This window comes from Typopeltis vanoorti, chromosome 3 (genome assembly GCF_054136105.1).
Source record: "Typopeltis vanoorti isolate ZY-2024b chromosome 3, IOZ_Tvanoo_1.0, whole genome shotgun sequence".
In the NCBI taxonomy this organism is placed as follows: domain Eukaryota; kingdom Metazoa; phylum Arthropoda; class Arachnida; order Uropygi; family Thelyphonidae; genus Typopeltis; species Typopeltis vanoorti.
The window spans coordinates 175,288,829-175,315,257 of NC_143551.1; the positions used below are offsets into that span (position 1 = coordinate 175,288,829).

The 26,429-nt window shown below is 36.0% G+C and overlaps 1 protein-coding gene across 1 annotated transcript in view; it reads right to left on the bottom strand.

Moving 5' to 3' along the window:
• Positions 1-26,429, bottom strand: part of LOC150108757 (uncharacterized) — a 144,361-nt gene that overhangs the window by 52,049 nt on the left and 65,883 nt on the right. The window contains exon 6 of the mRNA XM_090416214.1: positions 19,462-19,604. Coding sequence (XP_090272340.1) covers positions 19,462-19,604 — 143 coding nt within the window. The remainder of the gene's footprint in view (positions 1-19,461; positions 19,605-26,429) is intronic.

Genomic DNA, 26,429 nt, shown 5'->3' on the forward strand with positions numbered 1-26,429 from the left:
AAACCCATGCTGTTCCCTGTAGAGTATAGAATGCTTGTCTACCCATTTCTGTATGCGAGTTCTTACCAACTTCTCTAAAATCTTCACCAGAGATACTAATAGGTCGGTAGTTAGACACATCAGTTTTTGCACTACCCTTGTGCAATGGAACTATCATACATTCCTTCTATTCCTATGGTATTATTCCTGAGCTGAGACTCAAGTTATACAAATATGTGAAAGGCCTAGCCAATTCAGCTGAACATTCCTTTAGCAGACGGGCTGATATTCCATTTGTTCCTATTGGTAAATTCTTATCCAAGTTATGTAAGAGTTCTTCAACCTCATTTTCATGAATTTCTAACTCTTCATCCAATGTAGCAGTAGCACTGTACACCATGCTACATACACCTGGTTGATATATCTTAGCAAAGTGAGTATGCATTAACTGAACAACCTCCTTGGCTTCCGACACTCGTGTACCATCTGTATTCAATAAAGTTATTCTTCCATATCCATTCTTTCTTTTGCTTGCGGCATAACGATAAAATTCTTTTGGATTGATTTTGGCTTGCATGGCCAATTTCTTTTCATACTCCATTTTAGCTTTTCTCACAATACTCGTTACTTGTCTGGCCTGAGCTTTATATATTTCATAGCTCCTGTCATTCTTATTCTCATGATATTCTTTCCACATCATCATCTTCTTCTTGTGGATCTCTTGCTTAATAAGGCTGCACATCCATTTCACTTCCAACCTATTTATTCTTCGAACACTAGGATACATCGAGACACCACCTCATTCAAGCACTTTTTCAAAGATTCCCATGAATTTCTGACATTTTTTCCATTCAGTAACTGATACCATGGGACCAAAGATAGTATACTTCTAAGTTGATCATAATTTCCTGCTTTGTAGTTCAGCATATAACCTGTTTTAATCATAGCTTCAATACAAGTAGATACTTCCCAAGAAAGAACCACATGATCACTGTCACCAATTAGTGGTAAAATAGCCATATTCTTGACAGAGATCCCTTCTGAAGCTATGAGCAAATCCAATACTCTTTGACCTCAAGTTCCTTCTTTCACATGCTGCTTGAGAAAGTTGTCTCGCAACAATTCAATAAATTCCTGTTCTTTCTTATCATTAGATTTCTCTTCTACCCAATCAATGTTTTGAAAATTAAAGTCACCCATAATGATCATTCTGATAATTTTGATGTTCTTGGATTCTGATTTCAGAAGAACAGCCAGTCTGTCCAAAGTAACAAAGTTGACAGGGTATTTGAACCAGGCAAGGACAGAGGTGATAATTTATCCTTAATAGGTGTTAGGAAAGAAGACAGCCTCTGAGCTGGTTTGAAGATGATACACAGATTATATTGGTTATTTGTTCAGAAGTCTCATTAAGGTATGCAGTTTTTTAAAACATCAGACTACTGGTCTGGGAAAAGGATGATAATTATTGATTATTTTCTATATCATGATTTCATTATATTAAGTGATAGAGTGAGTTTTATTTGATTTAATTCTTTTAATAGAAGATAATTGAAGAACAAATTGTGCATGCTCAGTGCACAAGACTTAATAATACCTGTCTTTTGTGAAGGATGATGATGTGAAGCTATGTGGATATACCTGCTAATGAAGGATGGCCTCCTGTAAACAGGAAATTCAATATTAGCAGTAGAGTTACAGTATTCAGAAAGGAGATACAGTTGTTATATCTATGCTCAGTAGTGAACTTATGTGAATACATAAGGAGTTAATTTTTTGTCCAAAAACTGAAGTTCTGTTTCAGAGCAGAACTAGATCACAAAGAAATTGTCCCTGAAACATAGCCAAATACTGGATTGAGGAGAAATGGTGTTAAAAATTCAGCCTTCTAAGTGCTCCATAAAGTCAGCCAAAACTGGTATATAGGACTGCGCATTGCAGTACCTTCGATTTGTTTGAACAGTTTATTATGCCAAGTAAAATAACCAGCACTGATAGCAAACTTAAATAATTTAACAATGTCGTAGGGAAAAAACACATCAAAAGAAACCATCATTTCAGACTCTTGAAGAGGAAGATCTTTAATTTTTTCTTTGAAGATAAAACTATTTTTGATATAAGACAGTTTTGCAGAAGACTTGAGTTAATTTTCCAAGTAGATCCTAAAACCAACTTAATAATCAAAAACTCAAATTAAATAATTAAAATTAATTCATTAAAACTGAATAATTAAAAAATCAAATTGGACATAATGGATAACTAGATTTGTGCACTTTAGGAAGGCCATAAATATGTGGGAAGTATTAAGTCATTAAGTCCACAAGCTCAAGTGTTAATGCAAAATCTGGAACTTTTGATGATATACTTAACTCATCACTAGTGAAAGGTTAGTTAAATTTATAACCCATCTGTCACAGACAGAGGTGACAAATGAGTTATAGCTAGGTGAACGATGAACAAACCGACAGCTTCTTTGTTCTAACATTTCAAACTTATGAATCAACTTCTGTTTATAATTTACATGAACTCATCTAGCTGAAAAGATAAATTTTATAAATTGAATCGAAATGTTCAGGACTAAGATTATTCTTCAGAAGGTTCTCAAACTCTTAGATTTCGGTATTATTTGAAAATAAAATAGTATGATGTATCTGGGTAGAATAAAATTTATTCCAGTTGCAATGCTGGCTTAATTCCTAATTTTATTAAAATAAGAGGATATTAAATCTTATTCTGCCGATCTAAGAACATCAAAATGATATGAAGATTTTTGGAATTAAAAGGTTCAGGTCTTAATTCTCATGCCATTAACTACAAGAGGTATAAATTCGATAGTGTATTTCTTGAATTGTGCAAATCCCTAAGCCACTGCCCTAATCTTAATCAAACAGACTGTATGCCTATCACTAAGTTTTGGGAAGTAATGACAATTAATTGTTTCTATTTTTTTTTTAAAATTACATAACTATACCTGTTTACCTGGAATCCTCCTACTCACTCAGCTGCAACCAAGACATGGAAGTATGCACATGATCTATGATTGATTCTTGTGCTCATATTTTAAATGTTATAGCCAATTCTTTTGCTTTCTCCCAGAAATATTACACTAAGCAAAATAATAATAGGAGTATTTATAATAATTTCTGGTTTCCCTTACATATGTGAAACTGTTATTTAAAAAATAGTGTTATGTCTAACATGCATGTTTCCATTAAACAATTGGTAACTGAAGGGAATTAACACTAACAATGCTATTATTCTCCCTAACTTTGCGCTGTCAGCAAATCCCAGTCAATCGACATAAAATATCAACAAATAAACAGATGGCCCAAGAACAGAAACCAATAGCATAGGGCTATTACTTTTCTTTTATTTAAAACGCTGCTTCATTGCACAAAACTCACTGGCATCATTCAGAGACCAATCTCTGCAATATCAATCTGTCATGTAAGATTTTTAAAATCATTACCTTATCTATAAAAAGAGAATGAGCATGAGTTATAATACATTATACTTAAAAGCATGAAATACCCTATCATCATGTAAATAAGTAGATGTGATATCATGAACAAAAATAGACCTAACCTAGACCTGACACACACACAGATTTAACAATAACAGAGTAATTGGTTAGAATGGCAGTTAGAAGTCTAGAAAGTTAAAAGCCATATGTGACTCTGATAAGAAAAGTAACTTGGGAACAAGACTACCACCAGAGAGCAGCAACAACTTAAGTGAAATGTAGTGAGTGAATAGTAACAGTAAAAGGGGTTTCAAAACTTGAGCATGAAAAATTATGCATATTCTAGGCATAAGTCCTGAAAAACTGTGACTGAAGAATCCATAAGATTCAATAAACTATCAAGAACGGCCTATGAAGAAGACAAACTTCCTTGTGATGGAAGGTAATGACGCTGGCTTTGCTGTGGGTATGGTATGGACTTTCCAGAGATTGTTTATAGATAAAACAGACACTCTCACCGAAAAGAAGAAATCCCCCCCCCCTCAATTATATTTCAACAAATTATCTGAAACAATCTAGTGAGAAACAAAGTAGAAACATAAAATTGTAATATTTGAATTAACTAATAATAATGGACTCACAAAGTGAAGTGTGGTATTCTGATGCAATATTTACTTTGTTGACGATTCTGTGTGCACTAATTTGTTATAATTAACACTGACTTAACAAGGACTCGAGTTTAGGACTAAGTAAAATTTAGGCCACTAATGGACAGGAATGTGCAATATATACAGCCTCTAACTGTCAAGATAACATCACCTTTTCTTCTCTTTCATTCCATCCACTCCTGTTCTATGAAACATTTTACATTGTTTACTGCCAAGGGCCACAAAAATATATCAACAAGTTCCTAATTTAACTGTTAATTTTTAGGGAAAGACAACATATATTATTATATTAATTAAAAAAAACTTTAATTAATACTTCCTATATTTTGGTAATGTTACCTTACCATCTTCAGGAAACAAAAAATAATGATATGTGCATGCAAGCACTAACACTGAACAAATATGGCTAAAGACAACAACTGAGGTCAGTCCTAGAGTCCTAAAAGGTGCTACCTAGTGGGCTAAACTGGATAGTAGTCTTGGCTGTTGGGCTGATGTTCTAAGAATGCAAGCTTCCCATATTTGGGGCAGTCTCATGCATCCAAATTTCTTGAGGTTTGGAGAGTTTTTTTAGAGCTCAGGTTGATTCTAGGAATAATCTCTCATATTTAAACTTGCTGCAGTGTAGTGAGGTGGCTTTCTTCCAGCATATTTTATAGGGGGTGGTCTCAGGACTTGCTGACCATGATTTTAAAGCATGGTCAGCAAGTCCTGAGTGGCTGTATTGGTGGGAAACGGATATAATCCTTATGTTCAGATATCCTGATATTAGCTGTCCTGCCTGTTCCTGTTTGGCCGTAGTAAGACAGTTTGCAACTACAAGGGACTTGGTATACTCCAGGTAGGTCTACGGGAAGTAGCTGGTCCTTGGGGGAGCAGATAAGAGATGCCAACTTTTTATATGGTTTGTAGCAAGTTGTCAAGTCATATTTTTTAGAATTTTTGTTAACTTTTCAGAAGTACCCCGAATATAAATAATGGTGATAGATTTAGAGTAGTCCCTGTTATGGAGGGGCAAGAGGTTAATTGGTTCTAATATTTTTTGGATTTTATGGGGGGTTGTAGCCATTGGCTACAAAGGTGTTAAGAATATGGTTAAGTTCAGTAGTAAGGGCATTGTTATCTGAACTGATTAACTTTTCCCTGTTATGGGTTTTTATAATCCCATATTGTTGGAAGGGGGGGGGGGGATTGCTGGTGAATGTATGTACTTGTATGTGTAGGTTTTCTGTGAACAGAGAAAGCCAGGGATCCATCAGGCTGGTGTGTAATCAGAGTGTTTAGGAAAGGGAGATTGTTACTGTTTTCTTTTTCCAAGGTAAACTGGATCCTCGGGTGTTGATTGTTTAAGTATGATAAGAAGTTGTGGAGTGTGTCCAAGCCAAATAGCGAACACATCATCTACATAGCGTAGCCAAACAGTAGGTCTAAGTGGAGCTGAGTTTAAGGCTTTTTCTTCAAAGGTCTCCATAAAGAAGTTGGCCAGAGGTGGAGAACCCATGGCTGTACCCTCTATTTGTTTATATAATTTCAGCATTGATGTTTCCTCCTTATTCACCAATATCCCACTGAGATACTTTGGACCTCAACAAGCCAAATTTCCTCCTGATATCTCAGTTCTATTTCAGTTCACCATGAACTCAGGCTATTTTGTTTGGCAGGGAAAATTCTATGGTTTTTTCATAGAAATCAAAAAGAAATCAGGCATATGTCTGTGGAATGCTTTTCACATTTTTTTTTTTTTTTAATAATCTAGCCCTTTAGCAAGTGCACGTGCTAATATATTAACTACTTTGCTCTTCCCCACCTCCAATTCAAAAGAATATTTGTGATAAAAGTTGTATTTGAATGCAGAATGCCTAAGAGTCACAGTACAATTTACTGCTGAGTTGCATATGTCTAATTTGTTCTTGAATGAAATTTATGCTGACTATCTGCCATGTAGGCAGACCTATTGTTCACATGAAAGCAGAAGAAGCATTAAATTATAGCTATTTCACTCAACAAACAAGACTATTTTATTATTTAGCAAGGGACATGAAAGCAGAAGAAGCATTAAATCATAGCTATTTCACTCAACAAACAAGACTATTTTATTATTTAGCAAGGGACATGAAAGCAGAAGAAGCATTAAATCATAGCTATTTCACTCAACAAACAAGATTATTTTATTATTTAGCAAGGGACATGAAAGCAGAAGCAGCATTAAATCATAGCTATTTCACTCAACAAACAAGACTATTTCATTATTTAGCAAGGGGGGGGGGGGGTGCAGACACATAACTTTCAGCATCTAAAAAATTTCCTTTTTAGTACAAGAATTACTTTCCTTTAGATAATTACTAATTCTATACAAATTTCGAAGCCTATAAACCATAGAATGCTATTTTTATATCTGAAGCCAAGCTTCTTTTTACTATAATTAAAAGTGAAATGGATTTCTGGGTTATCAATTTTTATACAAGAGCATTTCTTACACAATAAACAATATTCATTTAATATCTGCATACTATCCAAAAGTACTTAAGGTGACTTCAATCTAAAAAGATCTCTGCCTAAAGTAAAAACAGCAGAATCTGTGATTGTTTCAAAGTAAACTACTCAAATGCCCATATGAAGAAAGGCATGGGTGTTGGTAACTATTAACAGTAAATTTTTAAGTTACTGACTAACCATAACACACGAACAAAATATACGATGATGATTTATTAAACCGCTGATATTTCACTGATTTCAAATTGCATCCTTTGAGCAATTTTGATCATGCAGAACGGACAACACTAACACTCGTACTATTGAAAACAATTCGAAATTGTAATGGATGAAGCAGCGTCTATCACAGAGTCCTTCAAAAATGGATTTTTAAATAATCTATAGTAGCTGGGCTGATTCCTCAAATTTATTTAGTAAATTAATGTAGCCATACTTGTCAAAGTTTGGAGTGCTTCAACATTATGGCAACTCAGAAAACAGTCTCTCTCAAATATGTCTAAATGATCATTTTCTGGGTTCTATATAATACTGTATTTTTTCCATTTAATTTTATGTGAAGGAGTGTGATGCATGGTCTACCAGAATGATTTACCATAATGACAATACCATATGTATGTACTGGCCAAGTGGTTAGCATACCAGCTTTCCATCCTGCTGGGGACATGGATATACATGTTTGTCTTTATGTGACAGATGAATTTCATCTGCCTGGTGTAAGACAACTACCATCTACTTATTGGAGGCTTGGGATGGCTTGAAAAGTTTCATGTTTAGTCTAGAACAGGGTTTCTAGATCAGGTAAAAAATTAATTTTAAAAAATAAAAATAATTATAAAAATCATTAAAAATAGAACAAATCCTTAGTCCATCCACAGTAATAGTGTACAAAAAAGTATAAAAATTAATAAAAATAGAAAAAGAATCTTTAGCCCATCTACAGTATTAATGTACTCTAAGTTTACAGCCTTTCATGGATAAGAAACCATCATTGCAATGTCAACAAAAAAATAAAATAAAAATTTGTTCAGGTGTTTCTTGCATAGACAGAAGCTGTCATTGGAGAAATGAAGAAGGCTGTTCTAAAGAAAAGATGTAGAAATATCACAAAGAGCTAAGGGAGAAGAAGTTGATTCAGTAAGTTTGATGAGCAATGAGTAAATGGATGTGTACCAGCAAACTAATCATGTTCTATGGACATAATATGAAAGAATAATAGTATATAAAGAAGCAGAATCCAGGAGAAGGCAGTTGACTAGTAGTGTGCCACAGGGCTCTGCACTTAGACCACTGCTTTTTAATTTGTACATAAATGATATAGGAAATAATCTGAAGGGAGATATTCAGCTGTTTGCTGATGATGCAAAGTTGGGAAGGGAAGCAACAGTTAATCAAGTGAAGTAGAAAGCTTGCAGAATGATTTAAACAAGCTGACAATATGGGCAAAAGATAATGGATGTCAATTTAATATGGAAAAGTGTGAAGTTATGCATTTTGGGATAGAAAGATTACAAGCTCTCTATCACATTGAGAAAAGTGTACTCCAGGAAACAGATGAAGTCTGTGATTCCAGGGTAGTAGTAGATACAGAGTTGAAGTTTAGAGGGCATACTGCTAAAGTAGCCAGAGTAGCATAGGATTACTTGGTTACTTAAGAACACATTAACAAGCAGAAAAAAGAGAGTTATCATTCCTTACAAAACTTTAATGTGTCCCCATCTGAATTACTGTGCTCAGGTCTGGTCACCTAGATTTCTTGGAGATGAGGAATTTGTGGAGAGGATCCAGAGGCAAGTGACCAAGATAGTGAGTAGTCTGTGGAATGCTTCCTATGAGGATAGATTGAGGATTTGTGCATTGAAAAAGTTTGTTCATAGGGAAAAAAAAAGGTGTGGGGGTATGATAGATACATTTAAGCTATTTAAAGGTTTTATAAAATAAATGCAGGAGGGGAAATGTTTCAGCACTTGGCTAGAGGAGGCAGAATAAGAAGTCATCTCTAGAATTTGGATGAGAGTGTAGCTAACAAAGGTGTGAGGAGTAGATTTTTCACTTGGAGAGTGGTAAATAAATGAGTTGAATGGGTTGCCTGAGTCAGTTGTGAGTGCTTTGTCTGTTAATGGTTTGAGGAGAGGTACAACAGACATTCTGTTGATAGTTTAGTTTATTGCATGGGCACTCCCATGGAGTCTTAGGACTCCATGGGGGGTGCCCATGAAATAATAATAATAATATAATGGTGACCAGTTAAGTCGAACACTGCATTTGACCAGATGAACTAAGTAGAACTCTACTTAGAAGAATGTGATTGGAGTGAATCTGTGGAAGAGAGAGGGAGGCAAGTCATCAAGTAACCAGAATATCTTCCTTCCCTGGATGGTATAAGTCATTCTTAGAGAAGTTTCTGGTGCACCTTATATATGAAAACAATATTCCAAAGATGAGCATATTTGGGAATTATATAGTGTTAGCTATGTAATTGTACAAATGAGTAGTGTCATGAGCAGAAACTGATAGATACCAAGTTTTTTTTTTGAGGGTGAAAAAGTATATCAGCAACATTCTCAAACAGCAAATCCAATCCATTATGTCCTTTTTCCTATGTGACAAACGTCCACTATATAAATCAACAAAACTTCAAGAAGACATTAAATATTTGATCTTCACAGCATTCTAATAAAACCTAATTATCTTATTTCTCATATGAATCCCTTTTTTCGGTCATACTTTTGACAACATCCAAATGTAGACACTGAAGATTGTTTGTCTGGAATAATTATCCTAAAATCCTTCTTGGCATAAACATATCATAAGATTGTCTTCTCATCACCCAAGAAATTGTTTTCTCTATTATTCCAGACATTATTATATTGCTGAACTATTAACAGAGCCTGAATGATCTAAACAATTTTTTTTAAAGATCTCCATCCAAAAATAAAGTTCGTTGAAATAGGAATAGGCAAACTCCCTTTAAAGTCCAGATGTTTTATTCAATAAAGAGGTAGATGGCAATGTATCACTGGATATCTAAAATAACCCAACACATACTTGCATATATCTTCATGTGAACTCACTCCATCACATGACCATGGCAAAAGCTGAGGATTATTACAGCATTACAAAAATAGAGCTATATGTATCCTAAGAGACGAAAAGAAAAAGCATGTAACCCTTCCTTTACAATGGCTACTTAAAGAGAGTTCTTCTTCCAATTCTGTTACAGATTAACCCTGCGAATTCTCGTAGACAGGCTTATACGTTGGTTACGCATTTCTAAATCATTTAGGGAATTGAACAACGTAGTAGATTCGAATATAAATCAAATTATACTTTAATAAATATATCCGATATTTCGGCAACGTCACGTTGCCATTTTCAAAAGGAACTTACAAAAAGGCACGTGCACGCAGGCACTACAACACAGTAACTGAGAATGAAGATATGAAGCTATCGTTCTCCTAGAAGTCCTGATGGTGCCCTCTTGCAGGCTAAGTAGGTGTTCTTGGCCGTTGGGCAGAAGGTCTGCTGATGTATGCCTCCCAAATTTGTTGAGGTTTGGAGAGGTTTCTTAGGGCTGAGGCTGATTCCATAAATAGTCTTTCGAATTTGTATTTGCTACGGTGTATTACTGTAGCTTTCTTCCACCATATTCTATGGCGTGTATCCAGAGCATGGTCTGCAAGACCAGAATGGCTGTACTTGTGAAACAGGATGTAGTCCTTGCGTTCAGAAATTCTGATATTCGCTGTCCTGCCTGTTTGGCCAAAGTATGACAGTTTACAACTGCAAGGGACATGGTATACACCAGGTAGGTCTAGGGGAAGTGGCTGGTCTTTGATGGAGCGGATAAGGGATGCCAATTTTCTGTAACGCCTGTGACAGGAGGTGAGGTCATATTTTTTTAAAATTTTGGTTTTTTCAGAGGTGCCTCGGATGTATGGAATGGTGATGGATTTAGAGTAATCTTTGTTGTGGAGGGGGGGGGGGGGTTGTGAATTGTAGGTTTTAATATTTTGTGGGTTTGGGGGGGAAGGGGGGGGGGTAGCCATTGGCTGAGAAAGTGTTGAGGATGTGATTTAGTTCAGTGTTTACGGCCATGTCGTTAGAACAGATTAGTTTAGTCCTGTTGTATGGTGTTTTCACCACTCCATATTGTTGTGAGGGAGGGTGTGGGATTGTTGGTGAATGTATCTGCCTGTATGGGTGGGTTTTCTATAAACTGAGAAAACCAAGGTTCCATCAGGCTGACGGGTGACTAGTGTGTCTAGGAAAGGGAGGCTGTTGTTTTCCTCTTTTTCCAGGGTGAACTTGATTCTGGTGTGTTGGTTGTTTAAGTGTGTAAGGAAAGAGAGGAGTGTTTCAGACCATGTGGCCAAATAGCAAACACATCATCAACGTAGCGAAGCCATATGGTTGGTTTTTGTGGGGCAGAGGCTAAGGCTTTTTCTTCAAAGGTCTCCATAAAGAAATTGGCCAAGGGTGGGGAGAGTGGTGAACCCATGGCTGTTCCCCTCTATTTGTTTGTAGAATTTTCCCTGCCAAACAAAATAGCCCTAGTTCATTGTGAACTGAAATAGGGCTGAGATATCGGGAGAAAATTTAGCTTGGATTAGCTCTAAAGTTTGTTTGAGTGGGACATTAATTAGTGAATAAGGAGGAGACATCAAAACTAACCATTATGTCAGTGTGTTGGAGTGTGAGGTTTTCTATACTGGCTTTAAAGTGGGCTGAGTTTTTTATGTGTGATGGTGTGTTGCCAGTGTAGTGTGTGAGCGTTTTGGCTAAATGTTTGGCTAATTTATATGTGGGGGAATCAATGCCATCCACTATGGGACGCAATGGCACATTTTGTTTATATATTTTTGGGAGTCCATATAATCGGGGGGGGGCCTCTAGAGTTATAAGGTTTAAGTTTGTTGGTGACTTCCACAGGCCAAGAAGTGACTTTCTTAAGGAGTCTGTGGAGAGTTCTAATCTGAGAGCTGGTCGGATTGTATTCAATGGGGAGGTAAGTAGTACGGTCTAGTACTAAAGCATTTAGCTTACCTTTGTAGTCTTTTTGATTGAGTACCACAGTTGCATTTCCCTTATCCGCTTTGGTGATAACTAATTCTTTATTATTCCTCATTTCCTGTAGAGCTTTAAATTCCTTGTTGGATATGTTGGTAGTTTCTGGTGGTCTTGTTTTGGAAAGGACACAAGCTACATCCAGTCTCACACTTTTGGCGATTTGATGTGGAAGGTGGCGGATTCCTCTTTCGATCTGGATCATAATATCCTCACTAGGTATTTTTCTGGGTGCAATGGCGAAGTTGTGGCCATGTGAAAGCGCGCTGAGTGCTTCATGCTTCAGGGTGACTGAAGAAAGGTTGATTACGGTGTTGGTAGCTAGTTTTGGATTAACAGTAGAATTCTTTTTTAATTTTTCGAATTTTTTCATTTGTCGGCCTCGTATTTTTTCAAATTCTTTGTCTGCAGCAGTACACAAGATGTACCGCTGCAGTAGAATAGACCACAGTTCGTGATTTAAAGTGCATGAAAGTTCATCTTCGTAGGCAAGAATAGTTTCATTAATTTCCGCTAAGAGAAACCACGTGGCAGTGATTTGTTCGCGAAGCAACGCGTAGCTAGCGCGGTTATATGTACAGAGAGCTTTTTGCGAAACAAAACGGTGTTTGAATTTTACACAGTTCAGGATTACTTTATTATTCTGGCAGCATTTCAGGAAAGTTAGACAATTTAATTGTCTAGATAGCTTCAACTTCATTTTACCATATTGGCGGGCCTTCCGTGCGATAGTATCTCCGTGGATGATGTTGATTCTCGTAGACAGGCTTATACGTTGGTTATGCATTTCTAAATCATTTAGGGAATTGAACAACGTAGATTCGAATATAAATTAAATTATACTTTAATAAATCCGATATTTCAGCAACGTCACGTTGCCATTTTCCTACCCCCCCCCAAAAAAAAAATCCACAAAATATTAAAACCTACAACCCCCCCCCCCCAGGGAATGGGGATGGATTACTCTAAATCCAACATCATTCCCTACATCCGAGGCACCTCGGAAAAAATTACCAAAATTTTAAAAAAATATGACCTCACCTCCTGTTACAGGCCTTACAGAAAATTGGCATCCCTTATCCGCTCCACCAAAGACCAACCACTTCCCCTAGACCTACCTGGTGTATACCAGGTCCCTTGCAATTGTAAACTGTCATACTTTGGCCAAACAAGCAGGACAGCGAATATCAGAATTTCTGAACACAAGGACTACATCCGGTTTCACAAGTACAGCCATTCTGGTCTTGCAGACTATGTTCTGGATACATGCCACAGAATACGGTGGAAGAAAGCTACAGTAATACATCGTAGCAAATACAAATTCGAAAGACTATTTATGGAATCAGCCTCAGCCCTAAGAAACTCTCCAAACCTCAACAAATTTGGTTGTATGCAACTGCCCCAAATATGGGAGGCATACATCAGCAGACCTTCAGCCCAACAGCCAAGAACATCTACTTAGCCCGCAATTCCCTAAATGATTTAGTAACCCTGCGAATATTTTGGGAAAATTTGGAGAAAAGAGCAAAGCTAATAATAATGGCAAATACCTATTGGATTTCTGCTCAGGACATGGGCTGGTTATTACTAACACCATGTTCCAACATAAAAATGTGTACAAATTCACATGGAGAGAATAACATCATTGACTATGTTATTGTTGATAGTGATGTTTTCTCCCTGGTGTAGGACACAAGAGTGTACAGAGGATTTGAAATTGGAAGTGATCACTATTTAGTCTTGAGCAGGATAAAACAGAATTTCATATTGAAAACAGTAACATGTAAGAAAGTTTTAAAGCAAATAAAAGTTGAGCAGCTCTCACACGTGAACTGTAGACTAAAATAGACAATGATTATTGAAGAAAAAATGAAAGAGTTTGAGAACAGGAACCAAACCTTGAAGAAAATCCTGATTGATTCAGCCAGAGAGGCAGGTGGTGAGGTTGTCTGCAAGGATAGAAAAATTAGAACTCCATGGTGGACACAGGAAGTTAAAGAGGCAGTCAAGGAAAAGAAGAAAGCATATCAAAGGTTCCTGGCAAATAAGTCAACTTTTGCTCTTAGAGAATACAGAGACAAATGTAAAAAAGTGAAACACTGTGTAAAACTAGCTAAACAAAAGTCATGGGAGGACTTTGGCAAGAACATAGAAAATAAATGTCAAGAAGGTGATAAGATAATCTGGAGGTTGTTGAAGAAGCTTAGAAATGGAGGAAAGAATGCTGTAAAAGGAGTTAGAGATGATAAAGGTGACATGAAAACAAGAGAAAAAGATATCCTTGAAGTATGGAGTAATTACTTTGAAAAACTGCTAAAAGAAACAAGCAGCGATAATAGCACAGTGGTAAAAAACATTCAACAGGTATTCAGTCAGGAATACATACCCATACTTGAAGTAGAAAAAGCAATAAAAGGCTTGAAATGTGAAAAGACAGCAGGAACAGATGATATTCGACCAGAAATGCTGAAGTATGGTGGTATAAAAGTCTTACAGTGGCTACACTACACAGTTCAAAAGGCCTGGACAGAGGGATGAATTCCCGATGATTGGAGAAGAGCTCTCATAGTACCCATATATAAAAAGGGAAATAAAACTGAATGTCAGAATTACAGAGGTATTTCCCTACTGAGTGTTCCTGGCAAGATTTATGCAGGTATACTTGAGAAACGGTTGAGAAGAATTGTGGAAGAAAAGTTTGGTGAAGAACAAGCTGGATTCAGGCCAAATTCAGGCTGTCAGGATAAAATCTTCACTTTACGACAAATAGTTGAGAAAGCATGGGAACATAACAAAGATCTGTATTTAAGTTTTGTCGATCTGGAAAAGGCATATGACAAAGTGCCAAGAGAGAAGCAATTCAATACGCTACAGTAATATGGTGTCAATGGAAAATTATATCAAGCAATACTTAGTCTTTATTTGAGTTTGTAAGTCAGCAGTTAGAATTGAAGGAAGTACAGGAAGAAGGTTTAATGTTAAATTTGGTGTGAGACAAGGATGTACATTATCAGCTCTGTTATTCATTATCTATATGGATCACATTATCAAGGAAAGTGATATTAAACATGATATGAGAATTGGAGATGTTAATCTCAGCTCTTTGCTTTATGCAGATGATGTTATACTTCTAAATAAATCCACTACAAGTTTGCAAGGTTCCCTGACTAAATTGAATAACTGTTGTAATAGATATGGTATGAAGTTCAGCAATAAAAAGACAAAGACAATGAAAATAGGTAGAATCGTTTAAACTGTCAACTGCATCGTGAACGGAGAACTTGTGGAACAAGTAAAACATTTTGGCTACTTAGGCACAATTTTTAGTGAAGATGGTAAATTAAATATGGAAATAGACAACAGAATCAACAAAGCTGATATGGTAGGAAGTCAATTGAATAAATTCATATGGAATAAGAGAGAAATCAGTCGGAACACTGAATTAGCTGTATACAAGATAGTGTTCAAACCAATTTTAACTTATGGATCTGAAAGCTGGGTCAGAAGTAAAAGACTAGAGACCGTAGATATGTGAGTCCTGAGAAAGATTAGAGGCGTGAACAGATAGCATCGATGGCAATATCATATTAAAAATGAGGATATTGGGAAAGAACTTGACACTGTCAGCATCCAGGAATGAGTTAACAGAGCTAATCTCAGGTGGTATGGTCACTGAAACAGAATGGGCGAGGAAAGATTAGCAAAACAAGTGTTCTCTGCCAGGTTGGCAAGAAAATGACTCAGAGGAAGACCAAAATATAGGTGGATTGATATGGTACAAAGCCTTAGACGATAGAAATATGAGATCTGAAAATGTTGCAGCCTTGACAAGTAACAGACTGATTTAGAGGAAAATTGTAGATAGGAAGTTAGTTATGATGTAAATTTTTCATGTAATTTGATGATGATGATTAAATTAAAATTAAATTATTTTACACAATTTTGTATGACAATTTCCCATACTTTAGGAATGGCAAGAACATCATTGCGGTTTAGATTGGGTCTGGGAAGTAGGGCTTCAGCACTTTCTTTATATAAATGTCCATGTTTGTATTAAGATCTGTGTAGAAGTTTTCCCAGTGGATCGTATGGTTTGGGTTTTCAACTCATTGTTGGGAGAAGCCGGATTTCTGTGGCTTGATGAGATGGATGTGATCTTGATGTTCAGAGATGCATTTTAAGAACAGATCTGGCTGTCTGCCCAAAGTATAATAGTTTACAGGAGCATAGTACCTCGTATACGCCAGGTAGTAACAGAGGTGGGAGTTTGTCTTTAGGCGAAGGTAACAAGTTGTAGATCTGATTGATGGGTTTGTAGGTTGCAGCAAGACTGTATTTTTTCATAATTTTTGAAAGTCGCTCTGAGATGCCTTTAACATAAGGTATGGGAATCCTATGGGCTTGTTCTTGTCTAGGTTGATGTGTGGAGAAGTGGCTGATGATTTTTTGAGTAGTTTTAGGATTGTATCCATTTAGAATGGCTGTGTTTTTGATTATTTCCAATTCTTGATTTAGAGATTCCTCAGAGGAGCAAAATCTGTGTGCTCTGGTTACAAGTGATTTGATGATACCAAATTTTTGAGAAGGATAATGAGCAGAAGAGTTGTAGATGTAGCGACCTGAAAATGTCGGCTTTCGATAGAAGTGGAGAAGGAACCGTCTTCTTTTCTTTGGATGAGTAAATCCAGGAAAGAGATACCCTGTGGAGATTCTTTTTCTAATGTGAATTTGATGCGGGGGTGAAGAAGGTTCATTTTATCTAGAAACAGATGTAGCTCTTGTTCGGAATGACCCAGACTGCAAACATCATCAGCATAACGTATCCAGATTTTTGGTTTGGGTTGAAATGCGACATTTTTGACAAAAAAAAAAAAAAAGACAGCTCAAGAAACTGAACAAGCTACTTGATGAAACAACTTCTTTAGATGAAGAAACTGTAAAAAAACTACTCAAGACATACCACGCTAGACCTCCTAGAATATACAGTTTACCCAAGAACAACATTCCACTCAGACCCGTCGTTGATTCTATTAGCAGCCCGACTTACAAGTTAACAAAATTCTTATCTAACCTTCTTCATCCCCACATTGGTACCCAGCCTCATCAATTAAAAATTCCACAGAGTTTCATGCTAAACTAAAAGACACTCAACTTTACAAACTGATATGCTAATTAGCTTCGACATTGTCTCCCTCTTCACTAATATCCCCCATAAGGAAACAGTGGGCCTGTTAACTCAAAAATTTCCGTCTGATATTGTTGAACTATTCAAATTTACAATTACTTCCGGTTACTTCAATTGGAAAGAAAAAATCTACAAGCAAGAGGAGGGAACAGCTATGGGCTCCCCCTTATCACCTAACTTAGCAGACCTGTTTATAGAAGGACTTGAGGAAAACACTTTCGCGTTTCAACTCAAACCAAAAATCTGGCTACGTTATGTCGATGACGTCTTTGCAGTCTGGGGTCATTCTGAACAAGAGCTACATCTGTTTCTAGATAAAATAAACCTTTTTCACTCCACATCAAAGTTACGTTCGAAAAAGAAGCTCCACAGGGTATCTCTTTCCTGGATTTATACATCCAAAGAAAAGACAACGGTTCCATCTCCACTTCTGTCTATCGAAAGCTGATCTTATCAGGTTGCTATATCCACAACTCTTCTGCTCATCGTCCTTCTCAAAAATTTGGCATCATCAAATCACTGGTAACCAGAGCACACAGATTTTGCTCCTCTGAGGAATCTCTAAAACAAAAATTGGAAATAATCAAAAACACAGCCATTCTAAATAGATACAATTCTAAAACTACTCAAAAAATCATCAGCCACTTCTCCACACATCAACCTAGAGAACAAGCCCATAGGATTCCCATACCTTATGTCAAAGGCATCTCGGAGCGACTTTCAAAAATTATGAAAAAATACAATCTTGCTGCGACCTACAAACCCATCAACCAGATCTACAACTTGTTACCTTCGTCTAAAGACAAACTCCCACCTCTGTTACTACCTGGCGTGTACGAGGTACCATGCTCCTGTAAACTGTCGTACTTTGGGCAGACAAGCAGATCTATTCTTAAACGCATCTCTGAACATCAAGATCACATCCGTCTCATCAAGTCACAGATATCCAGCCTCTCCCAACACAGAGTTGAAAACCCAAACCATAGGATCCACTGGAAAAAGACCAAACTTTTACACAGATCTTGATACAAACATGAACGTTTATATAAGGAAAGTGCTGAAGTCCTACTTCACAGACCCAATCTAAACAGCAATGATGTTCTTGCCATTCCCAAAGTATGGGAAATTGTCATACAAAATTGTGTAAAATAATTCAATTTTAATTTAATCTAAATAATCTAATGTTTGTTGTTGTTTTTTTAGGCTAAAAAGCGCTGCTGCATGCATTTGGATTCCATTGTATTCATGCACCCTATCTGTATGTTATTCCTAGTATTGTTCTCAACTGTACTGATGATGTCCTAAGACATTTAGGTCGAAATATTTATATATTAAAAAAAACCTATTACTGTGGTTTTACGTGTGTTTATTTAGTCATGAATTCTCCACAGGTTTCTTTATATAATCAAATATAAATATTCTTACACATATCCAGTGTATAGCTTGGAGGTTATGACTAGCTGCACATGCATATATTAAGAGTGATATTCCACACTGTTTATGCAGTCAGTTTTGGTTTAACATGTGTTATGTAAAGGTGTGTGATATTTGATAGTAAATTGTGTCTGAGAGATACAGTGAGCTCCGAAGTCAGTATAGTATTGGCTTTGTTTTTTTTTTTAAATTTACTGTTGAAAATGGCTGGAAAAATATATCGATTGGATAATCCATCAGATGTTGAAGAGATTCAGCGAGTGTTACTCGAGTCCGTTGATGAGAATGATTGAGTCGAATGCGAAAGTGATATTTGATAATAAATTGCATCTGAGAGATACCATGAACTCCGATGTCAGTATAGTATTGGTTTAGTTTTGTTTTTTTTCTTTGTTCAATAATTTCTAGATTGTAACTGAAAATAAATAAACCATCATGTATTATATTTGCAGTGTTTTTTTTTTTGTTTTTTTTTATGTTTGATCGCATTTTAGCACATACTAGTAATGAATGTATCTCTCGGATACAAGCGATCTAAGCCTGCAATTTTTACGACCGCAACCTCCACAGGGCTAAGAAGCCTGAACTAACCATCACAGACATTGGATATATAAAGAACATCTCTTATCACACATTGGTGAGATGTCCTGAAGTATTAGCTTCTATATTAAATACAGTAAATGTCAAAACCTTCTATCTAGTGTAGACACTTCAAAGCTTTTTACAATCTCCAAAAAAAAAACAGTTTTCACTTTCAAAATACATGACCTTTCACAGGTCTGACTGGGAGAAGGTTTAAAAACTGGAAAAGAGAGTGAATATCTCAGTAACATTTATTCATTGTAAATACAGTACTAGTCAGCAACTACATGTGTACTATAATGTGTACCAAATAATCAGAATATTTCCTTGTCACCTGTGCACCTCTAAAATTCTGAGAGTCTGACTGTGCAAAATACCAGTTATATGCAGTTAAAGTTACCTATTAACTTTGTCATTAGTTACATCTGATTTGTCTCAATTTTGATTTTTTATATTTTTAGTTCTGAAAAATAACAGAAACCACAAATAAGTCAAGGAAACCTCTTAAAAACCAGTGTGTGTGTGTGTGTGTGTGTGTGTGTGTGTAATGCTTTTAACAAACTAATATACTGTTTAAATATTTTGAAGTGTACCTTATCAATTGAAGAATTAAGATCTCGGCCCACTATTCCACTTGCTAAACATTCGCTAACAGCACCCATGTGCTTCATGATATGTTGCATGGCTGCTTCAGTTTCTTCCAGTCTTTTCTTCAGTTGATAAATTTCATAGTCTTCTGTTAGCAGGAGAAAAAAAAAAAAAAAAAAAAAAAAATCCCATTATCTCTACACACACACACATATATATATATATATATATATATATAGATAGATAGATAGATAGATATGTACAGTAATATACCATTTATCTGACCATCAAAACAACAAATCTTCAATTAACTCTTACATGTCAAGACTGCACAATTTCTCTGTAGAGCACTATGTAACAGTACTTCAATTATTCAACCCTTTAGTTATCCGAACTTGCTGTTCTGATAATTGAAGGGTTAAATAAATAGTCCATGTGTTGAGGCTTAAGTGCTGTGCAGAATTCATGTTGGAGGTTTAATGGAATAATTATCAGCACTGAGAAAGGATAAAAAATAACTTTAATACTTCCAATATTTCATTTCTGTCACAGAGACATCTTCAGGGATTACAAAAAACCTTTCGTAACAACACACACACACACACACACAAAAGCAATACAGTAGTGAAGAACACCTAAAGAAGTTCCGGTATTGGATATTAATAATGTACAACATTGAATGCGGAATATGTCACTTAGCTCCAGAAACAGCCAATAACATTAGACTTGACGCAGCTAGCATTCTCTCTCAGTTGTCACCTCCAAGAATGAATTAATCTTCCAGACAACTCTCTGCCTTCAGAAAATTACGGAAAGAAAAAAGCATTGTCATCACCAGAGCTGATAAGGGTAATGCCACTGTCGTTCTTAACGCCTCAGAATATAATCGGAAAATAATTATTATTCTCTGTGATCGCGCTGTAAAATATCGCGAGAAAATTTTTTTTTAGAGGATTTTCGCTAAATATTTTACAATATTTTTTGTCTGAAATTATAAAAAAAAATGTACTTAGTTATAATAATATAAAAATGTAAAAGTATAAATTGCTGTTAAAATGCACTTGCACTTTAGACTTGTTAAGAGCTTAATAAGAATTAAGCCGGATTAGCGCCGAATGCCACCAAAATCATAAGGTCAAGCGGCCAGTGATGACGTCAATTCATTCATTGCTTCTGGCTAATCTTGGAATACTCCTAAGTACGAACAAAGACTGAAAATGGAATAAAAGCAATACAGCACGTGGTTCTAGGCTTTTTGGTCCTTGGCTCTTCACCTACTGTTCTACGGGGTTCCTTCCCGAAATCCAGGAAGTTTGTTTTCCTGCCGTCGTTGCCCAATGTTCACCGCTGCCAGCTCACTCTAAGCTCCCAGTAGCTATGGCAGAACCCCAGCGCGTTCGCCGAAGAAAAGTTCTCGAGGATCGAACGGACGAAGGATGTTCCAGTTCCAATGTGTATAATAGAATGTATGTCAGACTTTCCTCTTGAGATTGTTAGCAAGTAAGCCATTAATTTGTTGTAGTATGTTATGTGTATGTAACTCAAAATCGTAAAGGATTGAGAGGTTACTTGTTGACTAGTGGGAAAAGTGAATGTGAAATAACAGAAAATTATGTATTGTTAGGTATGTCTAATTCACAGGTTGATTGCGATAGTGTCTGAATTAGTGTCATTTAAGTTTTGAATATATTGGAAGAAAGTTGAATGTAATCCCTCCTGGAATACTTATGCATACTTGTAAGCCAAGTTGTGTCTTAGAAGACACTTTTATATCAAGGCAAACCAGGGTTTTTCTGATAGTGAAAGCACTATAGTTTCCGTTGCTCAGATAGCAAGTAAATTTGTGTGTTAAAGTGCTTTTGATTAAGTTAATCTTTTATTAACTTTTATGTGCTCTGTATCACATCTTTTAGTTTGATAATAAATATGTTTTTGTTTTGTAACTACCTGGTTCTCACTCCTTAGCCAATGCACTATCCCGAAAATAATATCGAACCTGCAGGAACAGAATATAGTTACGAGCCACGACTTGCATAAAAAGAATTTGTATAGAAGTGTTATATTAATTTTGTCATCTTCTCTCCCTGACTTTTAAATACAAAAAGATCAATTAAGTGGCACAGTAGTTATGAATAAATAAATTTCTTAACTGACATTGTGCGATTGCTCAGGGACTGTTACCTTAGATAGACTTATTACACGAGGTCTACCTAACAGCAGAAAAAGGAGGGGGCAAGAAAAAGTTTAAGTAATCAGATAAATAAACTGATAAACAAAAAGGCAAAGAAAGAAAATATTTTACACGCACTACCTACATACCACTTGAACACGATCCTACAAAAACTCAAGTTAAAAAATTAAAAAACTTCTTAAAAAAGTGTCCTCCTGGCTCCCTGACATTACAAAACAACTCAAACCACTCGGTTCTCGCCCCCCCCCCCCGTATATATGGTTTACCTAAAATCCATAAACCTAATTTTCCACTAAGACCTATAGTAGATGCCACCAATGCACCTTGCTACAAATTGTCAAAGCAGCTAGCTAACTCTATGACCCCCCCCCCTCACTGGTCTTACAACTCTTATGTAAAAACTCTACACACTTTAAAAACTTAATTGAAAATCTTACTTTAAATAGTACAGACATATTGGTCAGCTTTGAAATCATCTCATTGTTTACCAATATTCCCCTGACTGACACCTTAACACTCTTAAAAAACGTTTCATCTTCTGATATCTTCGATCTCTTTTCCATCAACTCTGGTTATTTTTCTTAGAAGAACAAAATCTACAAATAGATAGAGGGAACTGCCATGGGGTCCCCCCCCCCCTCACCAATTTTTACATGGAAAATTTTGAAAAACGAGCCATAGACTCTTCCCCTCTAAAACCCTATATCTGGCTAAGATATGTAGTAGCCTTATATCTAATGTGTCTGGCCTCATGGCCCAGACACATTAGATTCCTTCCTCAGTCACCTCAATAGTCTACACCCAAGAATCCAGTTTATGAAAAAAGGAAAATAACAATAGTTTAGCCTTCCTGGACACCTTAGTAACACGCCTTCCTAATGGTAACCCTTCTTTCTTTCTTGGTATATAGAAAACCTACTCATACAGGCAGATACATTCACAAACTCTCTCACCACCATCCCTCTCAGCAATATGACATTATTAAAACTCTAACCAATAGAGCCCACAATCTTTGTTCCAGTGAAACTGCCCTTTCAACTTAACTCACACACAACACCTTCCTTTCCAATTGCTACAATGACTACAGGATTAAAAAAATAATCAATTCCTTCCCCATTTCCCGACCACCTCTTCAGAAGGACTACAGAAATACCATCACCATACCTTATATCCATGGAACATCAGAAAAAATAGTCAGATCATTGAAAAAGTATAACCTTCATACAGCTTTTAAGCCCTACCATAAACTTACTACCCTTATCCATTCCATCAAAGAACAGCTCCCTTCTCTCTCAGTGCCTGGAGTATATAGAGTACCTTGTGCCTGTAAACTGGCTTACTTCAGACAGACAGGCAGGTCAGCATCCATCTGGTTAGAACAACACAGATCTTACATCTGCAATCACGATTATGGTCAATCTGGCCTTGCAGATCATGTTTTGGATACTACCCACAGAAGCTCCTGGAAAAAAATGACCATGCTCCACCATAGTAAATTCAAAAGAGAAAGACTGTTTTTTGAATCTGCATCGGCACTCAAGAATCAACCTAATTTAAACAAATACAGTTGCATTAAACTTCCCAAAATTTGGGAAACATTAGAGATCCCTCTTTACATCTTAGGCCACCTGCAAATGCCCATAGAGGATGCACCACATAGATAGGACTTGAGTTTCACTCACTACTGTATTGCTTTTGTATGTGTGTTGTTACAAAAAGTTTTTTGTAATCCCTGAAGATGTTTCTGTGATAGAGACAAAATAGTGGAAGTATTAAAGTTATTTTTAATCCTTTCTCAGTGCTGATAATTATTCCATTAAACCTCCAACATGAATAAATAAATAGTAGATTACTGTGTGCTTGTGTTGTGTGTTTCAGCTTTTCGGCTTTCTCCAAATACCTGGTTAATTTTCATGTAATTCCTTTTAATTTTGAAATTTCATATGTTAATTTTTCTTCATTTATGTCATCAATATAAAGATTCTTGTTTCTGGGTTCTACACTAGTGTTACTTTTATTTTTTCAACATTGCTCTATTGTTCAGCAGAGTTTTTGGTGCCACTTTTAAAAACTATCTTAATATGACAGTTGTAAAATATATTAGCAAATATACCGAATACAATAAAATCAGTAAAAATCACAATAATATAGTAAAGATACACTAATCTAAAAATAAAAAATTGTCTATTTTACAGGTGTTTCAATATGCACACAAAACAGCCACCCTCAAACTGTATTTATCACTATTTAAATTATTTGTACCTACCGGAAGTACCAATTCTTTTACTTTTCTGCTTTTGAATTACATTCTTTAACTTCCTGATTTTACTACTCAGAAAACTTTGTGGTAATGAATGGCATGCTTTATAATTAAATCACTATACCATATAACATATTTCTTTTTTTATATCCTACTTTACTTACCCAATTAATATTTCTTAATAATATCTTACCTACTTCAGTAGGTAAGATATTATTGAGAAAAATGCTGCTTAACTTTCTTTCATTTCTGCCTGTATTTCTAATAATTCAAGCCTTGAGATTTCATACATTAATTCATTTTCAATATCCTCATTAGTTTTAGCGTTGGAAGGTTTCTCAATGGGGCAAAACTTTGTCTTCTCAACTTCACTATTCAGGCTAACATTCTTTCTTTGTTGCTACTCTATTGTTCTTTTGCATATTTGGACTGTTTTATGCTATTTTAATATTGCAATACCTCAACAAAATATTAGGGCATATACCCAATACAACTAAAACATGAAAATCCCTAGCAGTATAATATAAAAAGCTAATTATTCTAAAAAAAAAAAAAAAAAAACAGATAACACAAACAGATAAAAATCACCTATTTCACAGAAGTGTTAAACAAATTTGCCTTTTACGAGCTTCAAACTCAAAATTTTTTGAGGTTTGGATGGTTTTTTGAAAGCAGAGATGGACTGGTAGAATAGCTTCTTATATTTGTATTTGCTATGCTGAAGTAAGTTGGCCGTTTTCTACCATATCTTGTGACCGTGCTCAAAACACGGTCTGTGAGTTCTGGGTGGCTGTATTGGTGGGACCAGATGTAGTCCTTTTGCTCAAGTAAAAAGCAAGTCTAGAGACTGTAGTTGGTCTTTGAGGGAATGGATAAGGGATGCCAATTTTTTTGCACAGCCTGTAGATGGTTACAAGGTTGTATTTTGTTTTATGATTTTTGTCAACTTTTCAGATGGGCACAGATATACGTGGTGAAAGACAATGTAGTCAATGTTTTGGAGAGATGTGTTCACCTCTTTCTCAGTATGTATCCACCCCTCCCACACCCTGATGGTACAATGGTAACATCTCTTAAAGATAAGGCAGACCACTTGGCATTAGTCTCCTCTCACAATTCGACAAACTACCCACAGTATGCCTTTACTGATCTTTTGCTAGAACATCAAAAATATACTCAAATAGCCCTGATACAAACTAGTTTCTCTCCTGATTATGATGATATCATGCCAGTTGTACTAAAAAAAACTTTTATTCCAGAGCTAATATCTATATCCTCTAAGCTGTCATCTATCCTACAACTTGGAAGAAAGCTTTTACCAAGCCTATCTCCAAAAAAGTAGATAACAGTCAACCATCAATTACTGTCACTTCGATCCTCTCAAAAATTATTGATGAAAAAAGGTCACCAACAACCAGATGCATTACTGCTTGAAGATTCGTCAATTATTACTAATCACCAACATGGATGCTGCCATTCTCACACCACAGCAAATCTCCTAGCTAACCATACCCCACCTTCGCAAACCACGGAAAGGTATAGAGAAACACAAGTGGTCACTCTTAATATTTCCAAGCATTTGAGTCTGGCATCATGGACAATTTACCAAGTTATCATCTTATGGTCTTCCTTCTACTCTTTGTAAGTGGATCCCCCAGCTTCCTCTCTGGTCATGGTGATGCTTTCCTCTCATCCAATTTTTCAATTAATGCTGGAGTATCCCAGAGGTATGTGCTTCTACCTACACTCTTCCTCTTATACATCGATGATCTCTCTCTCTCTCTCTGTCTCCATGATATTCCATGCAATTCTTAACTTTGTTGATGACTCTCCATTTTCAAAACTTTGTAGCTGAGGTGATTCATGCTTCAACATCTTCCATAATCAAGGCCTTAAAGTTGAAGTGAGGATAACGTAATGAGTTTTAATGATGCCACCAAACAATTCTGTCTCATTTACCTAAAGAGAGACAATAGGTCATTCTTCCTATTGACATTCTGCTCACCAACTAGAATCAGTTTTCTCTTTTTGGGTTGACTTTCTCATCTAGCCTCTCCTGGATGCAAACACATCACATCCACAACCTCTTCAGCTCCCAAAAAGTTTGGTGTTCTAAACAATACTTCTTTTTTGCTCAATTCCTGACACTTTATAAATCTCAAATCTGCCAATCTTAGAATTTGGAAAAGTCTTCTCCAATGATTACAACCCCAGCTCTGATATACAGTATATTAGTACAATATATAAAATTGTACTCAAAAAATACCAACTAAATTTGCAAAACATAAATATAAACAAAAGATTTTAAATTAAATATTTTACAACTATGAGCCACAACATCAGATCACTCAGATGATGAAATCGGGGAATTTTATGGCAAACTGGAAGAATACCTTGTTCCCACATTCAACATTTGTTGCAACATGCAACAACAGATATTGAATGTGGATGAATTATAAAATGACACGTAATTCAGAAATCTCTTTGTAAATACCTCTTTATATTTGTGTTTTGTCTCAATC